Source organism: Microcaecilia unicolor, chromosome 5 (assembly GCF_901765095.1).
Source record: "Microcaecilia unicolor chromosome 5, aMicUni1.1, whole genome shotgun sequence".
NCBI lineage: Eukaryota > Metazoa > Chordata > Amphibia > Gymnophiona > Siphonopidae > Microcaecilia > Microcaecilia unicolor.
The window spans coordinates 327,458,050-327,470,493 of record NC_044035.1 but is presented as its reverse complement, the minus strand read 5'-3'; the positions used below and the strand labels follow the sequence as shown (position 1 = coordinate 327,470,493).

Below are 12,444 nucleotides of genomic sequence, written 5' to 3'. Positions count from 1 at the left end.
TAGGGATATCCTGAACCATCTCTAGCCCTTAAAGACCAGAACTGAATACCAGTGGCCTAGAATGTATCACGGCTGGACTTTTCAAGCTGGGCCTTTCTGAAATCTATAGAAATCCAAGTTACTCGGCAAATGTGCATTAAGCAGGGAATGTTGACAATTCTCATAAGGATGAAAACAGCAACATTATATATCTGTGGATCATTTGTTCAATGATTTCAATTTTATGAATCAACTAGTAAAAAAGACCCGTTTCAGAGGAAATGAAACGGGCGCTAGCAAGGTTTTCGTCGGCAACACCCCCCCCTCCCTGGCCAACCCCTTCGTTGTTCTGCCATTGCTGCGCCCCCAACGTCATGACGTTTGACGCGAGGGCGGGGCACGGAGCGATTTCCCACCCCCCTCCCCGCCTCCCTCCCTGCCTGCCTGCCTGCCAACCCCTTCGTTGTTCTGCCATTGCTCCGCCCTCAAGGGCGTGGCCCGGAGCGATTTTGGTGGCTTCACCACCACGAACCTTCGAACCTTTTTGAAGGAAGTCAGGGCTTGGCTTCACTGACGTCAGTGTCCTCAGAACGTTGAGGGTGAGTTTTATTATAGTAGATGAAGATTTGATTTCAATCATCACTTTTCAAAGTTCACACAAGTTCAGTTATTCATCAACCATCTCTCCGTCATTGCGCATCTATGTTTTGTAAAAATTAACACTGAATTGTTTTAACATATCCTAATGCTAAACCTACGTGCATTATCAACATACAAAAGCATTATCTTTCTGAAAATATATTATTGAATGTCTATCAACTGTATATTTTCCCTATTTTTTTTAGGATTGGAGCTCATTTAAGAAGATGCAAAAGTGGCCTGTCGTTCTTGTCTTCATTGTGGCATATCAGAGTTTAGCAGAAGAGCTAAAAACCATTTCAGAAAGTGATAACATTCACAAACGAGCAAAACGAGATTGGATATGGAATCAAATGCACATTACAGAAGAGCAGACTGCGAGTTTGCCACATTATGTCGGAAAGGTAAATCCAGATCAGAACGGACACCATTCAGGCAGTATGATTTCTTATCGCGTGTAGGTATCCTGATGAAACTGCTCACAGAGACACAGCTAAGTAATTCGGGATTGGTGACAAGAGCATGGCTCTGTCTTGAAACAAAGAATTTAAAGCATCTGGGTTTTTTGTGCTGATAAAAATCTACAGCATAGGGCAGTATCTGTTTATTATTATTATTATTATTATTATTATTATTATTTGTAGCATTTGTATCCCACATTTTCCCACCTATTTGCAGGTTTATATCATGCTACCAGAAAATGACCCAGAGGGTAGGGTACACTCCAGTACATTGTAAAGGAAGCATCAGACATTGTTAGAGGGAAAACCATGCAATTCCTTACATCTACATAGCAAAAGGTTATTAACAATTCTACTTCCAGGAATATCAGGAAGCTTACAAATTCTATCATTTGTTTTCAAGAAAGGAAGTCCTTAATATTCTAATGCAGAATTTTACCACAATCTTGTTGAACTGGCCTGTAAGACAGTAATTCCTAAAATCAGGAATTAACTTATGCAGTGATTCTTACTGAAAGGAGAATCCAGTGAGTCAAATAATTCTACAACTCTTGCCAAAGAAATTCACCATTCTAGACAGTCACCACGTTACTAGTAAGAGTTTAATCCAATCAAGTCCGACCAAAAGCCAGTCCATGAAGTAAGGCAGGACGTAAAATTTTATAATAAAGGAATAAGCTGCTTTGCATATACCCAGGGCTTTTTTTGAGGGGGTACTTGGGGGTACTGAGTACCGGCACATTTTCCATTGTCTGCTAAAATTGACCCATGGACCCCAAGTTTAAATGAAAGAGCTCAGGCTCTACACATCAATTCTGCCTTGTCATAGATTCAGTGAACGATTGCAGGGGGCCTGACTATTATGGGGTAGGTCCCTCATTGATCACCCCACCCCGAAAGGTGGCCTCGCACCTTTTTCGCTAGAGAAAATGCACTGCATATACCACAAAGGTGTTTTTTTAATTTTTCACACCTTGCCACAATGAATGAAAAAAACATGAACAAGACCAAAACACCTTTTGAGCATTTCAAACTGTTTATGAATTATTTTGTGTACAGTGTCCCTGCTTCAAAAATAAATTCACACCTTAATGTAAAGGGATAGAAATGAACTTATTCTTTTTTTTTTAACTTTTATTGGGGTTGTTGCCCCCCTGAAAGTCTGGGGGTCCTTTGGCTGGTGTGACAGAGGGGAGGGAGGGAGAGAGGCTGCCCCAGCAGAACCCTGTTGCACTTCAGATAAATTGACACTAGAGAAGCAGACGAAAAATTGATGCTGAAGGCAGGCATATGCCCACAAATAGAATTCACCTGCCCTACACAGCCAGAGACACCGGGAATTTACCCAGGTAATTATTCCCTTGAAAACTGCCCTTAAACTGCCTCCACTCTGTCTATATAGTAACATAGTAACTTGGAGGGGCATAATCGAAAGGGGCGCCCAAGTTTTCCTGAGGACGTCCTCGCAGGACGTCCTGGCGAAGGGGCAGGAAACCCCGTATTATCGAAACAAGATGGGCGTCCATCTTTCATTTCGATAATACAGTCGGGGTTGCCCAAAACGCGAAATGTAGGTCGACCTTAGAGATGGTCACCCTTAGAGATGGTTGTCCCCGATGTTCGCCGATAATTGAAACCGAGGACGTCCATCTCAGAAACGACCAAATCCAAGCCATTTGGTCATGGGAAGAGCCAGCATTCATAGTACACTGGTCCCCCTGACATGCCAAGATACCAACCGGACACCCTAGGGGGCACTGCAGTGGACTTCACAAATTGCTCCCAGGTGCATAGCTCCCTTACCTTGTGTGCTGAGCCCCCCAAAGCCCCCCCCCCGAAACCCACTCCCCACAACTGTAACCACTACCATAGCCCTAAGGGGTGAAGGGGGGCATCTTTATGTGGGTATAGTGGGTTTCTGGAGGGGTTTTGAAGGGCTCACATTTACCACCACAAGTGTAACAATTTTTGAATTCCGTTACCATTTTCATCTCCACCACTTTCCACGGGAGGGCCTTCCAAGTATCCACCACTCTCTCCGTGAAAAAAATACTTCCTGACATTTTTCTTGAGTCTGCCCCCCTTCAATCTCATTTCATGTCCTCTAGCCAGAGACACCAAAGAAAGCTAAATGTTTTATGCTTTATTTGTTTATTACCCGCCTAGTTAATAGTCGGGTTATAAATATTAAACTCTATTAATTAAATAAATATCATTTTCTATTGAATCTTCTGTTAATGCAGGCTTTTTGACACAAATCTTTCTAGATTTATACCTCGGGTACATTGCTTATAAATCTCACTTTCTTAGTCTTTAATCTCACTCATATGTGTATGTCTGTCTGTCTGCTTCTGGGGTACCATATCATTCAAGCCACTCCTCTCCTAGTCAAAGACACAGAGACAGCATAGTTACACATTCATAGACAGAGCGGTCAGAAAGACTTCTGTGAGACATGCTCTGTATGCTTTTGCCATTTGTTCAGTTTAACGGTGCAGAAGTACAGAATGTGTCCTACTTAGCTGAGAATCACTCTTCAAATACTTCCCAATAATAAGTTTAACCTCAGTGAAAAAGGCTTTAAAGGGGAAGTTGAGCGATGAGTGTGGATGTGTTAATGTTAAAAACTGAGCAGGACATGTGAATTAGTTCCTTATTAGTTTGAACGTGGACATTTTTAAGAAAGGAAAACAAAACTGATAGATGGCAAGATCACTAAAGGGCACAGAGAAACAGTCGCTGTAAGTTGTTCTAGTTGTGCCCCCGAAAATGGTCTGCCCGAGGGCCTTGGGCTCTCCACCATTTTGCTTTTGCCGCTGCAGCTCTTCTCTTTATCCTTTTTATTGGGTTTCATGGCCATAGAGGATCCAGCTTTGGTGATATATCTGTCCATCCACCAGTCCCACCACTGTAGCAGCTTACTACAGGCACAAATCACCGTTAAAATAATAAAGAGCAGAGGGGGACCTCAGGAGCGAAACAGGAACACAGTTGCCCTGCTCAAAGCATCATGTGGTCTCCCAATGTACACACATTTTATAAAACACATGCACCCATGCATAAAATATATACACACATTTATACCTTGTTTGAAGCAAGTGTAAATTTGTGTGCTTTGTGGATGGTTTTGCCTCTATAAAATAGGCATAGAATAGGTGTCATCTTTTGTCATTCCACATAGATGACCCTCTTATAAATTTACTTCCTTCTGTACATGTGAACACACAACACAAATTTTTCCAAAGATTCATGTTTATGAATTTATGTATTTCTATGGCATTTATTCAATTCTGTAGTCTTCCTGGTTTGTAATATTCACTGTCACATTTTTGTATTGTTTTTTCCAGATCACGTCAAATTCTATTAATTCAAATGCTAAGTATGTTCTCCAGGGAGAATATGCAAATACTATTTTTAGAGTTGATGAACACTCCGGTGATGTATATGCTTTTGAACGACTGGACCGTGAAAAGAAAGCAGACTATGAGCTGACAGCTCTATTACTTGACAGAAACACCAGCAGGACATTGGAGCCACCATCCAAATTTGTTATCAAAGTCTACGATATCAATGACAATAGCCCGGTGTTTGAACAAAAAGTGTTTGAAGGATCTGTGCAAGAAATGTCACCTGTAGGTAAGTTCTTTATAGCTTTTTGTTACCAGGCAGTATCTCCCTGCTCCTTTGAACTTCCGTTCCTTTCAGAGCCAGTCCCTACTGGGTTATGGAATGCTGAACCCTTATTCTTCACTAATCTGTGAGAGGAGGGGGGATCTTTCCATGTTTAGCCCTGTCTATCCTCCCAGCTAGTCCAAACATTTCATCAGCATTTCTTGGCCAAGAACCACAGACCACGATTCCGTCCAGAACCTCGGGTATATGTGTCATGATTCAGTCACTATTCCTGTATTCTATATATGGCACCCAAAGTTGCGCTCCCAACTTTGAGCACGCTTCTGAGATGTATGCACAAATAAATTGGATACTGAGCTCTGAACCAACAATAATTGGGTACTAAGAACCAATTATTGATATTAATTGGCACTCATTAAAATTTTCACATGCATATGCATGCACACTATTCTGTAAGGCATGGTGCCCAACTCCCATGGCATGTATCTCAAAAAGGGCCATGGCCATGAGTGTGTCAGAACACTTGGGCGCTAGCATTTACACCAGGTTTCAGAAGGCATAAGTCCAGCACCCAAAAGCTAGGTGTGGGATCCACACGAAATATTATCCTATATAAGGCTCATACACCCTTTATAGAATAGTGCTTAGTGCTGAAATTTTTCATCACCTAAGTTTCAGCACTGTTTATTGAATTCCCTCCTATAAGGGCAATCTAGAGCCTAGGTGCTCACATTTATAGAAACGTGACAGCAGATAAAGGTCAAATGGCCTATCCAGTCTACCCATCCTCTGTAACTCTTCCTTTTCCTATGGGATCCCATGTGCTTGTCCCACACTTTCTTAAATTCTAACACAGTCCTCGTCTCCACGACCTCCACCGGGAGACCATTCCACACTTCCACCACCCTTTCTGTGGACGAATACTTTCTTAGATTCCTCCTTAGCCTATTTATTTCCTCTTAACTTCATTCTAGGCCCCCACATTCCAGAGGTTTCCTTCATTTGAAAAAGGCTCACTTCCTGTACATTAATGCCCCTGAGATACTTAAACGTCTCTATCATATCTCCTCTCTCCCAGCATATACATGTTGAGGTTCATAAGCCTGTCCCTATATGTTTTATATTCAAGACCACTTACCAATTTTGTAGCCACCCTTTGGACCAACTCCATCCTGTTTATATCTTTCCGTAGGTGCGGTCTCCAGAATTGTAAACAGTACTCTAAATGGGGCCTCACCAGAGACTTACACAAAGGCACATCTTTGTTCCTGCTGGTCATCCCTCTCCTTATGCACCCAAGCATCCTTATGGCTATGACTGTCACTTTTTCTACCTGTTTGGAAACATTAAGGTCATCAGACACAATCACCCCCAAATCCCGCTCTTCCTTTGTACACAGAAGCACTTCACCCCCTATATTGTACTGTTCCCTCGGATTCTTGTGTCTCAAGTGCATGACCCTACATTAAATCTTAGTTGCCAAATATTGGACCATTCCTCAAACTTCACTAGGTCTTTCCTCATGTCATCCACACCCTCCATGATGTCCACCCTGTTGCAGAGTTTGGTATCATCCGCAAAAAGACAAACCTTACCAGACAGCCCTTCTGCAATATCACTCACAAAGATGTTAAAAAGAGCCGGCCCTAGGACTGATCACTGTGGTACTCAATTGATAACATCCCTATCTTCAGAGCAAGCTCCATTTATCACCACCCTCTGTCGCCTTCTGTTCAACCAATTTTTAACCCAGTCAGTTACTCTAGGTCCTATACCGAAAATGCTCAGTTTATTTATGAGTCGCCTGTGCAGAACCGTGTCAAAGGCTTTGCTGAAATCTAAGTACGCCACATCTAGTGCCCTTCCCACGTCCAACTGTTTGGTCACCCAGTTGAAGAAATCAATCAGATTTGTCTAGCACGGCCTGCTTCTAGTGAAGCCATGCTGCCTCGGGTCCTGCATTCCATTCAGTTTGAGAAACCTCACAATCCTCCACTTTAGAAGCGTTTCCATTAGTTTACTCACCACGAGGTCAGACTGACAGGTCTGTAATTCCCAACCTCCTTCTTACTTCCACTCTATATCCGTCCTTCTCCAGTCCTCCCGGACTGAAGAGGTCAGTCAGCGGAGTTGCCAGAACTTCTCCGAGTTCCTTGAGCACCCTCAGATGTATCCCATCAGGCCCAATCACTTTGTCTACCTTTTAGTTTAGCTAGCTCCTCACAAACACAGTCCTCTGAGAAGGGGTCTTGGTCTACCATACATCCATACCCATTTGCATTTGTTTTCTGCAGTCATACCCCCAGCCTTTCATCCGTGAACACAGAACAGAAATTGTTGTTAAGCAATTCAGCTTTATCCTTATCAGCTTCCACATATTCCTCCCCCTCGGCTTTGAGCCTCACAATGCTATTATGGCACTTCCTCCTGTCACTTACACATCTGAAAAACATCTTATCCCTATATGTGTGTGTTATGCACATAAATGTTTAAAATGCTAGTATGTACGGGCAAATGTGCACATACACATGTATAAATGGGTCCATGTCTTAATTTTCCAGTTTTTATTGGACAAACTGAAATATTATCCAAAGCTGGTGTTGCATGTGCTTTCAAGATCAAATAGGTCCCTTTTCATGTAGCCTGTCCAGCTCATGTTCATATTCTTTGCATATAAAACATACACAACCTACAAAGAATTCAAGGGCCCTTTTACTAAGTGTCGGTAAGCCCAACATGGGCTTAACACTTGCTATTCTGGAACTACCACTGGGCTTCTGCAGGAACCCAGTGGTAGGTCTCCCCCCCTTGCATGTGCCATTTCCAGTGCTACAAAAATATGTTCTAATTTTGTAGCGCCGGTGCTTACCTGGTTACCGCCAGGTTAGTGCGGTAGCTCTTATCGCCACCTCAATGGGTGGCAATAAGCTCTCCCCCCCAAAATGACCATGCAGCAAGTGGTTCACTTACCACACGGCCATTTCGTTTTGACCAAAAAAGACAGCTTTTTACCCGCTGTGGTAAAAGGGGGCCTCAGCATGCGTCAAAAACACGCACTGATGCCAGCGCAAGCCCCCTTTTACCACAGCTTAGTAAAAGGACCCCTTAGTTTTCTACTGGACCAATAAAGCAATTCTGTCTCTTCAAAATTAACATATTGGTTTTCTTTCTTTCTAGGCACACTAGCTCTCAAAGTGCTCGCAACGGATGCCGATGACCCAACTGTAGCTGGCTTTGGTCTGGTAACCTATCAAATTCTTGGTGGAGGATCACACTTCAAAATTAGTGATGATGGTAAGTAAGGAGTAATGGCTTTCATTTTAATTGAGCCCCTTCAGGAAAAAATAAAAAAGGAGTTCGGTGTTACCGACATTGAGATTTCCCTACACTGAGGACTCGTATATGCATTCTTTTAATGTGGAAGAAGTACAGTGAAGTGTCCTGGATTCAGAGTGAAAGAACCCACCTGTGATCACCCAAAAATATTAGGGGCTCTAACTTGCTTGCATTAATATCATGTTGATTATTGGGGTCAAACATAGCAAAATATTCAAAAAAATATAGAAATATAGAAATAGCAGAACGGCAAGTTAGCCATGATTTCCCATTGCAGCCTCACGAGGTTGCACATGAAGGTTATCTTACAGAAATGAGTCTCATGCAGATGATAAAAAGCTTTGACTGGCTGTCACCATGTAGAATGAGGGATTGAGTGAACCCAGCAAAAGCCAAGGGCTGTCTAGTGGTAGGGAACCACTGCTGTTGAACCCTTCCCCCCTCCCCCACCCATAAATCCATACGTCCTTTCCTTTCCCTCCTTCCATTTGCGCAAGTCTGGTATCCATCTAGCTCCCCTTCCTCTCCCCCCCATGGTCCTCCCCATGGTCGCTGGCAGAGGCAGCAATGAAAATTGGCTGCCTCCAGCTGTCCTGCCTTTCTGTATTCCAAATAACGGAGGAGCATCCTTAAGTGTAAATAAGTTTTCATGAGTTCTGGGGGTTATACTTGATTCTTCTCTAAGCATGGAACCCCAGATTAATGTTCCGATTAAGAAAAGCTTTTTTTTTTTAATGAAACAGCTTTGTTTAATCCATTCCTACTTTCCAAGTGACCATTTTATTATGGTTGTCCAGTTGATGATTCTTTTGCAATTGGACTATTGCAGTTCCCTTTCTTCTGTTTTTTTTTTAAATAATAAATAGGATTCAACTAATTCATTATACGGCTGAACGCCTGATATTCAGAAAAATGAAGTATGATCATGTGTCTCCTTTACTCATGCAACTTTCTCTCTTTATAACTCCAGAACCGGATCCTCTTGTCTTCTTTATTCCTTGAAAACACCAATTGTATTTCTTTTCTGTTACGGAGACGCCATAACAGATCTCTGTAAGCCACATTGAGCCTGCAAATAGGTGGGAAAATGTGGGATACAAGTGTAATAAATAAATAAACTTTACTGATTACCTGTCCAAGCTCACTCGTTTAAAATCTGTTGTTTGATTTTTAAAGCTTTAAAGTTTCCGCATGCTTGTTAAGCTTTGGCTCTTCTTATCATTTGCTTATGGGTTTTCCTTCTATGAAAGGTCTCAGATCTATAAGTTTTCACGAGAATTCTTTTTTATCAATCAGAAAGATATAGAATTCCTTACCTAATTTGAGGAATTTCACAAAAGATTGAAAATGTATTTTTTCTATAAATATCTTTTGTAGTAAGGTTATTGTGCTGTTTTGATGTTAATTTCCCAATTTGGTATATGTGATCCGATTCTTAATTTTGTAAACCCACTCTGAAAACTCAACATCAACTTCCTGTGGGTGGGACTTGTCAGAGAAAAGGCCCTGACAGGGCTGGCCAGATGTAGTCTGTTTTCATTGCTGCCTCTGCTGGTGACCTGTTGCGCATTTGGAGGACTGCAGAGAGGAGGGGGGCTAGAGGAATACCGGACCCATGCAGGGAGGGGTGATGAAGAGATGCCATACCTGTGGAGGGGAGGAGGAAACAAAGGGAAGAGAGAGAGAAAGATACTTTGGCCTCTTATGCACTGGAATTGAAGAAATGAGGGTTGTTTTATGAACTGTTTATTGGTTTGATATTGATCCAGTAAACATCAAACCAATAACTGAGACTGCTGGTCGTTATTTGAAAGTGGAATCATGCATCTCCTGGGGGGCAGAATACATAGTAACATAGTAACATAGTAGATGACGGCAGAAAAAGACCTGCACGGTCCATCCAGTCTGCCCAACAAGATAACTCATATGTGCTACTTTTTGTGTATACCCTACTTTGATTTGTACCTGTGTTCTTCAGGGCACAGACCGTATAAGTCTGCCCAGCACTATCCCTGCCTCCCAACCACCAGCCCCGCCTCCCAACCACCGGCTCTGGCACAGACCGTATAAGTCTGCCCAGCACTATCCCCGCCTCCCAACCACCAGCCCCGCCTCCCACCACCGGCTCTGGCACAGACCGTATAAGTCTGCCCAGCACTATCCCTGCCTCCCACCACCGGCTCTGGCACAGACCATATAAGTCTGCCCAGCACTATCCCTGCCTCCCAACCACCAGTCCCGCTTCCCACCACCGGCTCTGGCACAGACCGTATAAGTCTGCCCAGCACTATCCCTGCCTCCCACCACCGGCTCTGGCACAGACCATATAAGTCTGCCCAGCACTATCCCCGCCTCCCAACCACCAGCCCCGCCTCCAATCTTGACTAAGCTCCTGAGGATCCATTCCTTCTGCACAGGATTCCTTTATGCTTATTCCACGCATGTTTGAATTCCGTTACCGTTTTCATTTCCACCACCTCCCGCGGGAGAGCATTCCAAGAGTAAAAAGACCCCACATTTCACATCTTCTAATGGTCTGGCTAGAAATCCTTGTACTAATGTAGCATTTTGTACTTTGTGGGCAGTTTGACCATTTAAATTACTACAGAGAGATAAAGAAAATACTTTTCCACAATGCCACTAATATCATGATGTTTCTGTTTTATAGGAACCATTTCTACAGCAGTGAACAATCTGGACAGGGAAAAGCAATCAAAATATAAATTCATCGTTATGGCAAAGGATTCCCCTAAGCATGAGGAAGGATTAACCAGCACAACTACCGTTATCATCACTGTGACAGATATTAATGACAACTTGCCAACATTTACCCAAAGTAAGCTGGTTTACGGTTTTTACGCTGTGAAGATTCTTCAGATGAAATCTAGTACAAAGAAAGGGACTCAGTAAAAGATATCTAATGCATTTCATTCAAACCTAAACCACAATCTGAATAAAATGACCCAAAATGTCTGCAGCTGTTTGAATTCAGTTTTAAATCTTAGGTACTGTTCTGTCCAGCATACTAGAGTGAGACATTTCCAACATGTTCTGTCACAAACTAGAACAACTGAGTCGTGATACGTATTAGGCTAAAAAAAGAAGACTGACTGCATGATATTTACCACTATTTAACTGACCAGGAATGGGTCCTGGCGAGTTAAATAGCGCTCAACTATCTATGCGCGGATATTCAGTGGTAGATAGCTGGTTATCTCCTGCTGAATATTTGTGGTCAGCATTTAGTGGATAACTGGTTATATCGTGTGATATAGCTGGCTATCTCCTAATATTCAGTGCATCGCCGGCTAAATTTGACAGCCAAATTGGGCCACCAAAATAGCAGGCCTATCTTTGGCCAGTTTCAACTTAACCAGCCAACACTGAATATTTACTTGGCCGGTTAAGTTGAAACCACCCAAAAATAAACCGGATATTCAATGCTGGTCACCGGAAACTGCCCCCGGCATTGAATGTCCTAGCCAGTGGCGATCCTTGGTCGGCTGCCACCCGGGGCAGATCGCAGCTGCGCACCCCCCTCCCCCACCGGGTGCAGCGGTGTTCCCCCCTAGGTGCAGCACGACACCCACCCCAGCGCATCGACACCCCTCCCCCGGGTGCATTCTTACCTGCTGGTAGCAGCCTCACGGCTGTCGGTTCCGCTGGTTCCATGCTCCCTCTGCCCCGGAACAGGAAGTAACCTGTTCCAGGGCAGAGGGAGCAGGGAACCAGCGGAGCCGACAGCCACACGGCTGCTTTATGCACCCTTCCAGCGGCATGCACCCGGGGCGTACCGCCCCCACCGCCAATCGCGGGAGGCAGTCCGGCCACCTCCCGCAGTCTTAATATTGGCTCCTGAGAATCTTAGTAAAGAAATATTTCTTCACCAGTAGGGACCATGGATTCCATGAAAGATCCTTGAGCTGAAGGTCGTAGTAGTGATACAGTTGGTAACAGGGCCGCCAGAAAATTTTCGTTTCATATCGTTTCCCATGTCATTTCTGGGAATGTTAGTTTTATTTATTTTCGTTTGCCCATTTTGTCATCACAGGAGCAAAGTGATTGTAAAGATCCCTCTTTCAGAAAGAGTGCATACTCTTTTCCCAATACTGTGTACAAGTTCCAGGAAGAGGTTTAACTCTTTTCACAACATGGCAATTTCTGCCTATAAAGAAAAAGGTGAAATTAGTTCAACAGATGCAGTGTTATAAGGAGGGGCTGGATGATGAGAAATGTAGTACCATTATAGAGGAAACATTGGGCCAAATTCTATAAATGGCATCTTAAAGATCCGTGCCAAAAAACCACGCGGTTGGCATGATTCTATAAACTACGTCTAAAGTTAAGTGTAGTTTATAGAATATGCACATGCGCCATTCTTACAACTAAAACTTAG

General features: G+C 43.3%; 1 protein-coding gene across 2 annotated transcripts in view; it reads left to right on the top strand.

Annotated features, from left to right (window-relative positions):
- Positions 1–12,444, top strand: part of CDH5 (cadherin 5) — an 84,035-nt gene that overhangs the window by 38,147 nt on the left and 33,444 nt on the right. For both annotated transcript variants that reach the window (XM_030204491.1, XM_030204493.1), the window contains exons 2-5: positions 825–1,022; positions 4,427–4,715; positions 7,890–8,006; positions 10,717–10,884. In XM_030204491.1, coding sequence (XP_030060351.1) covers positions 846–1,022; positions 4,427–4,715; positions 7,890–8,006; positions 10,717–10,884 — 751 coding nt within the window. In that variant the 5' untranslated portion in view covers positions 825–845. The remainder of the gene's footprint in view (positions 1–824; positions 1,023–4,426; positions 4,716–7,889; positions 8,007–10,716; positions 10,885–12,444) is intronic.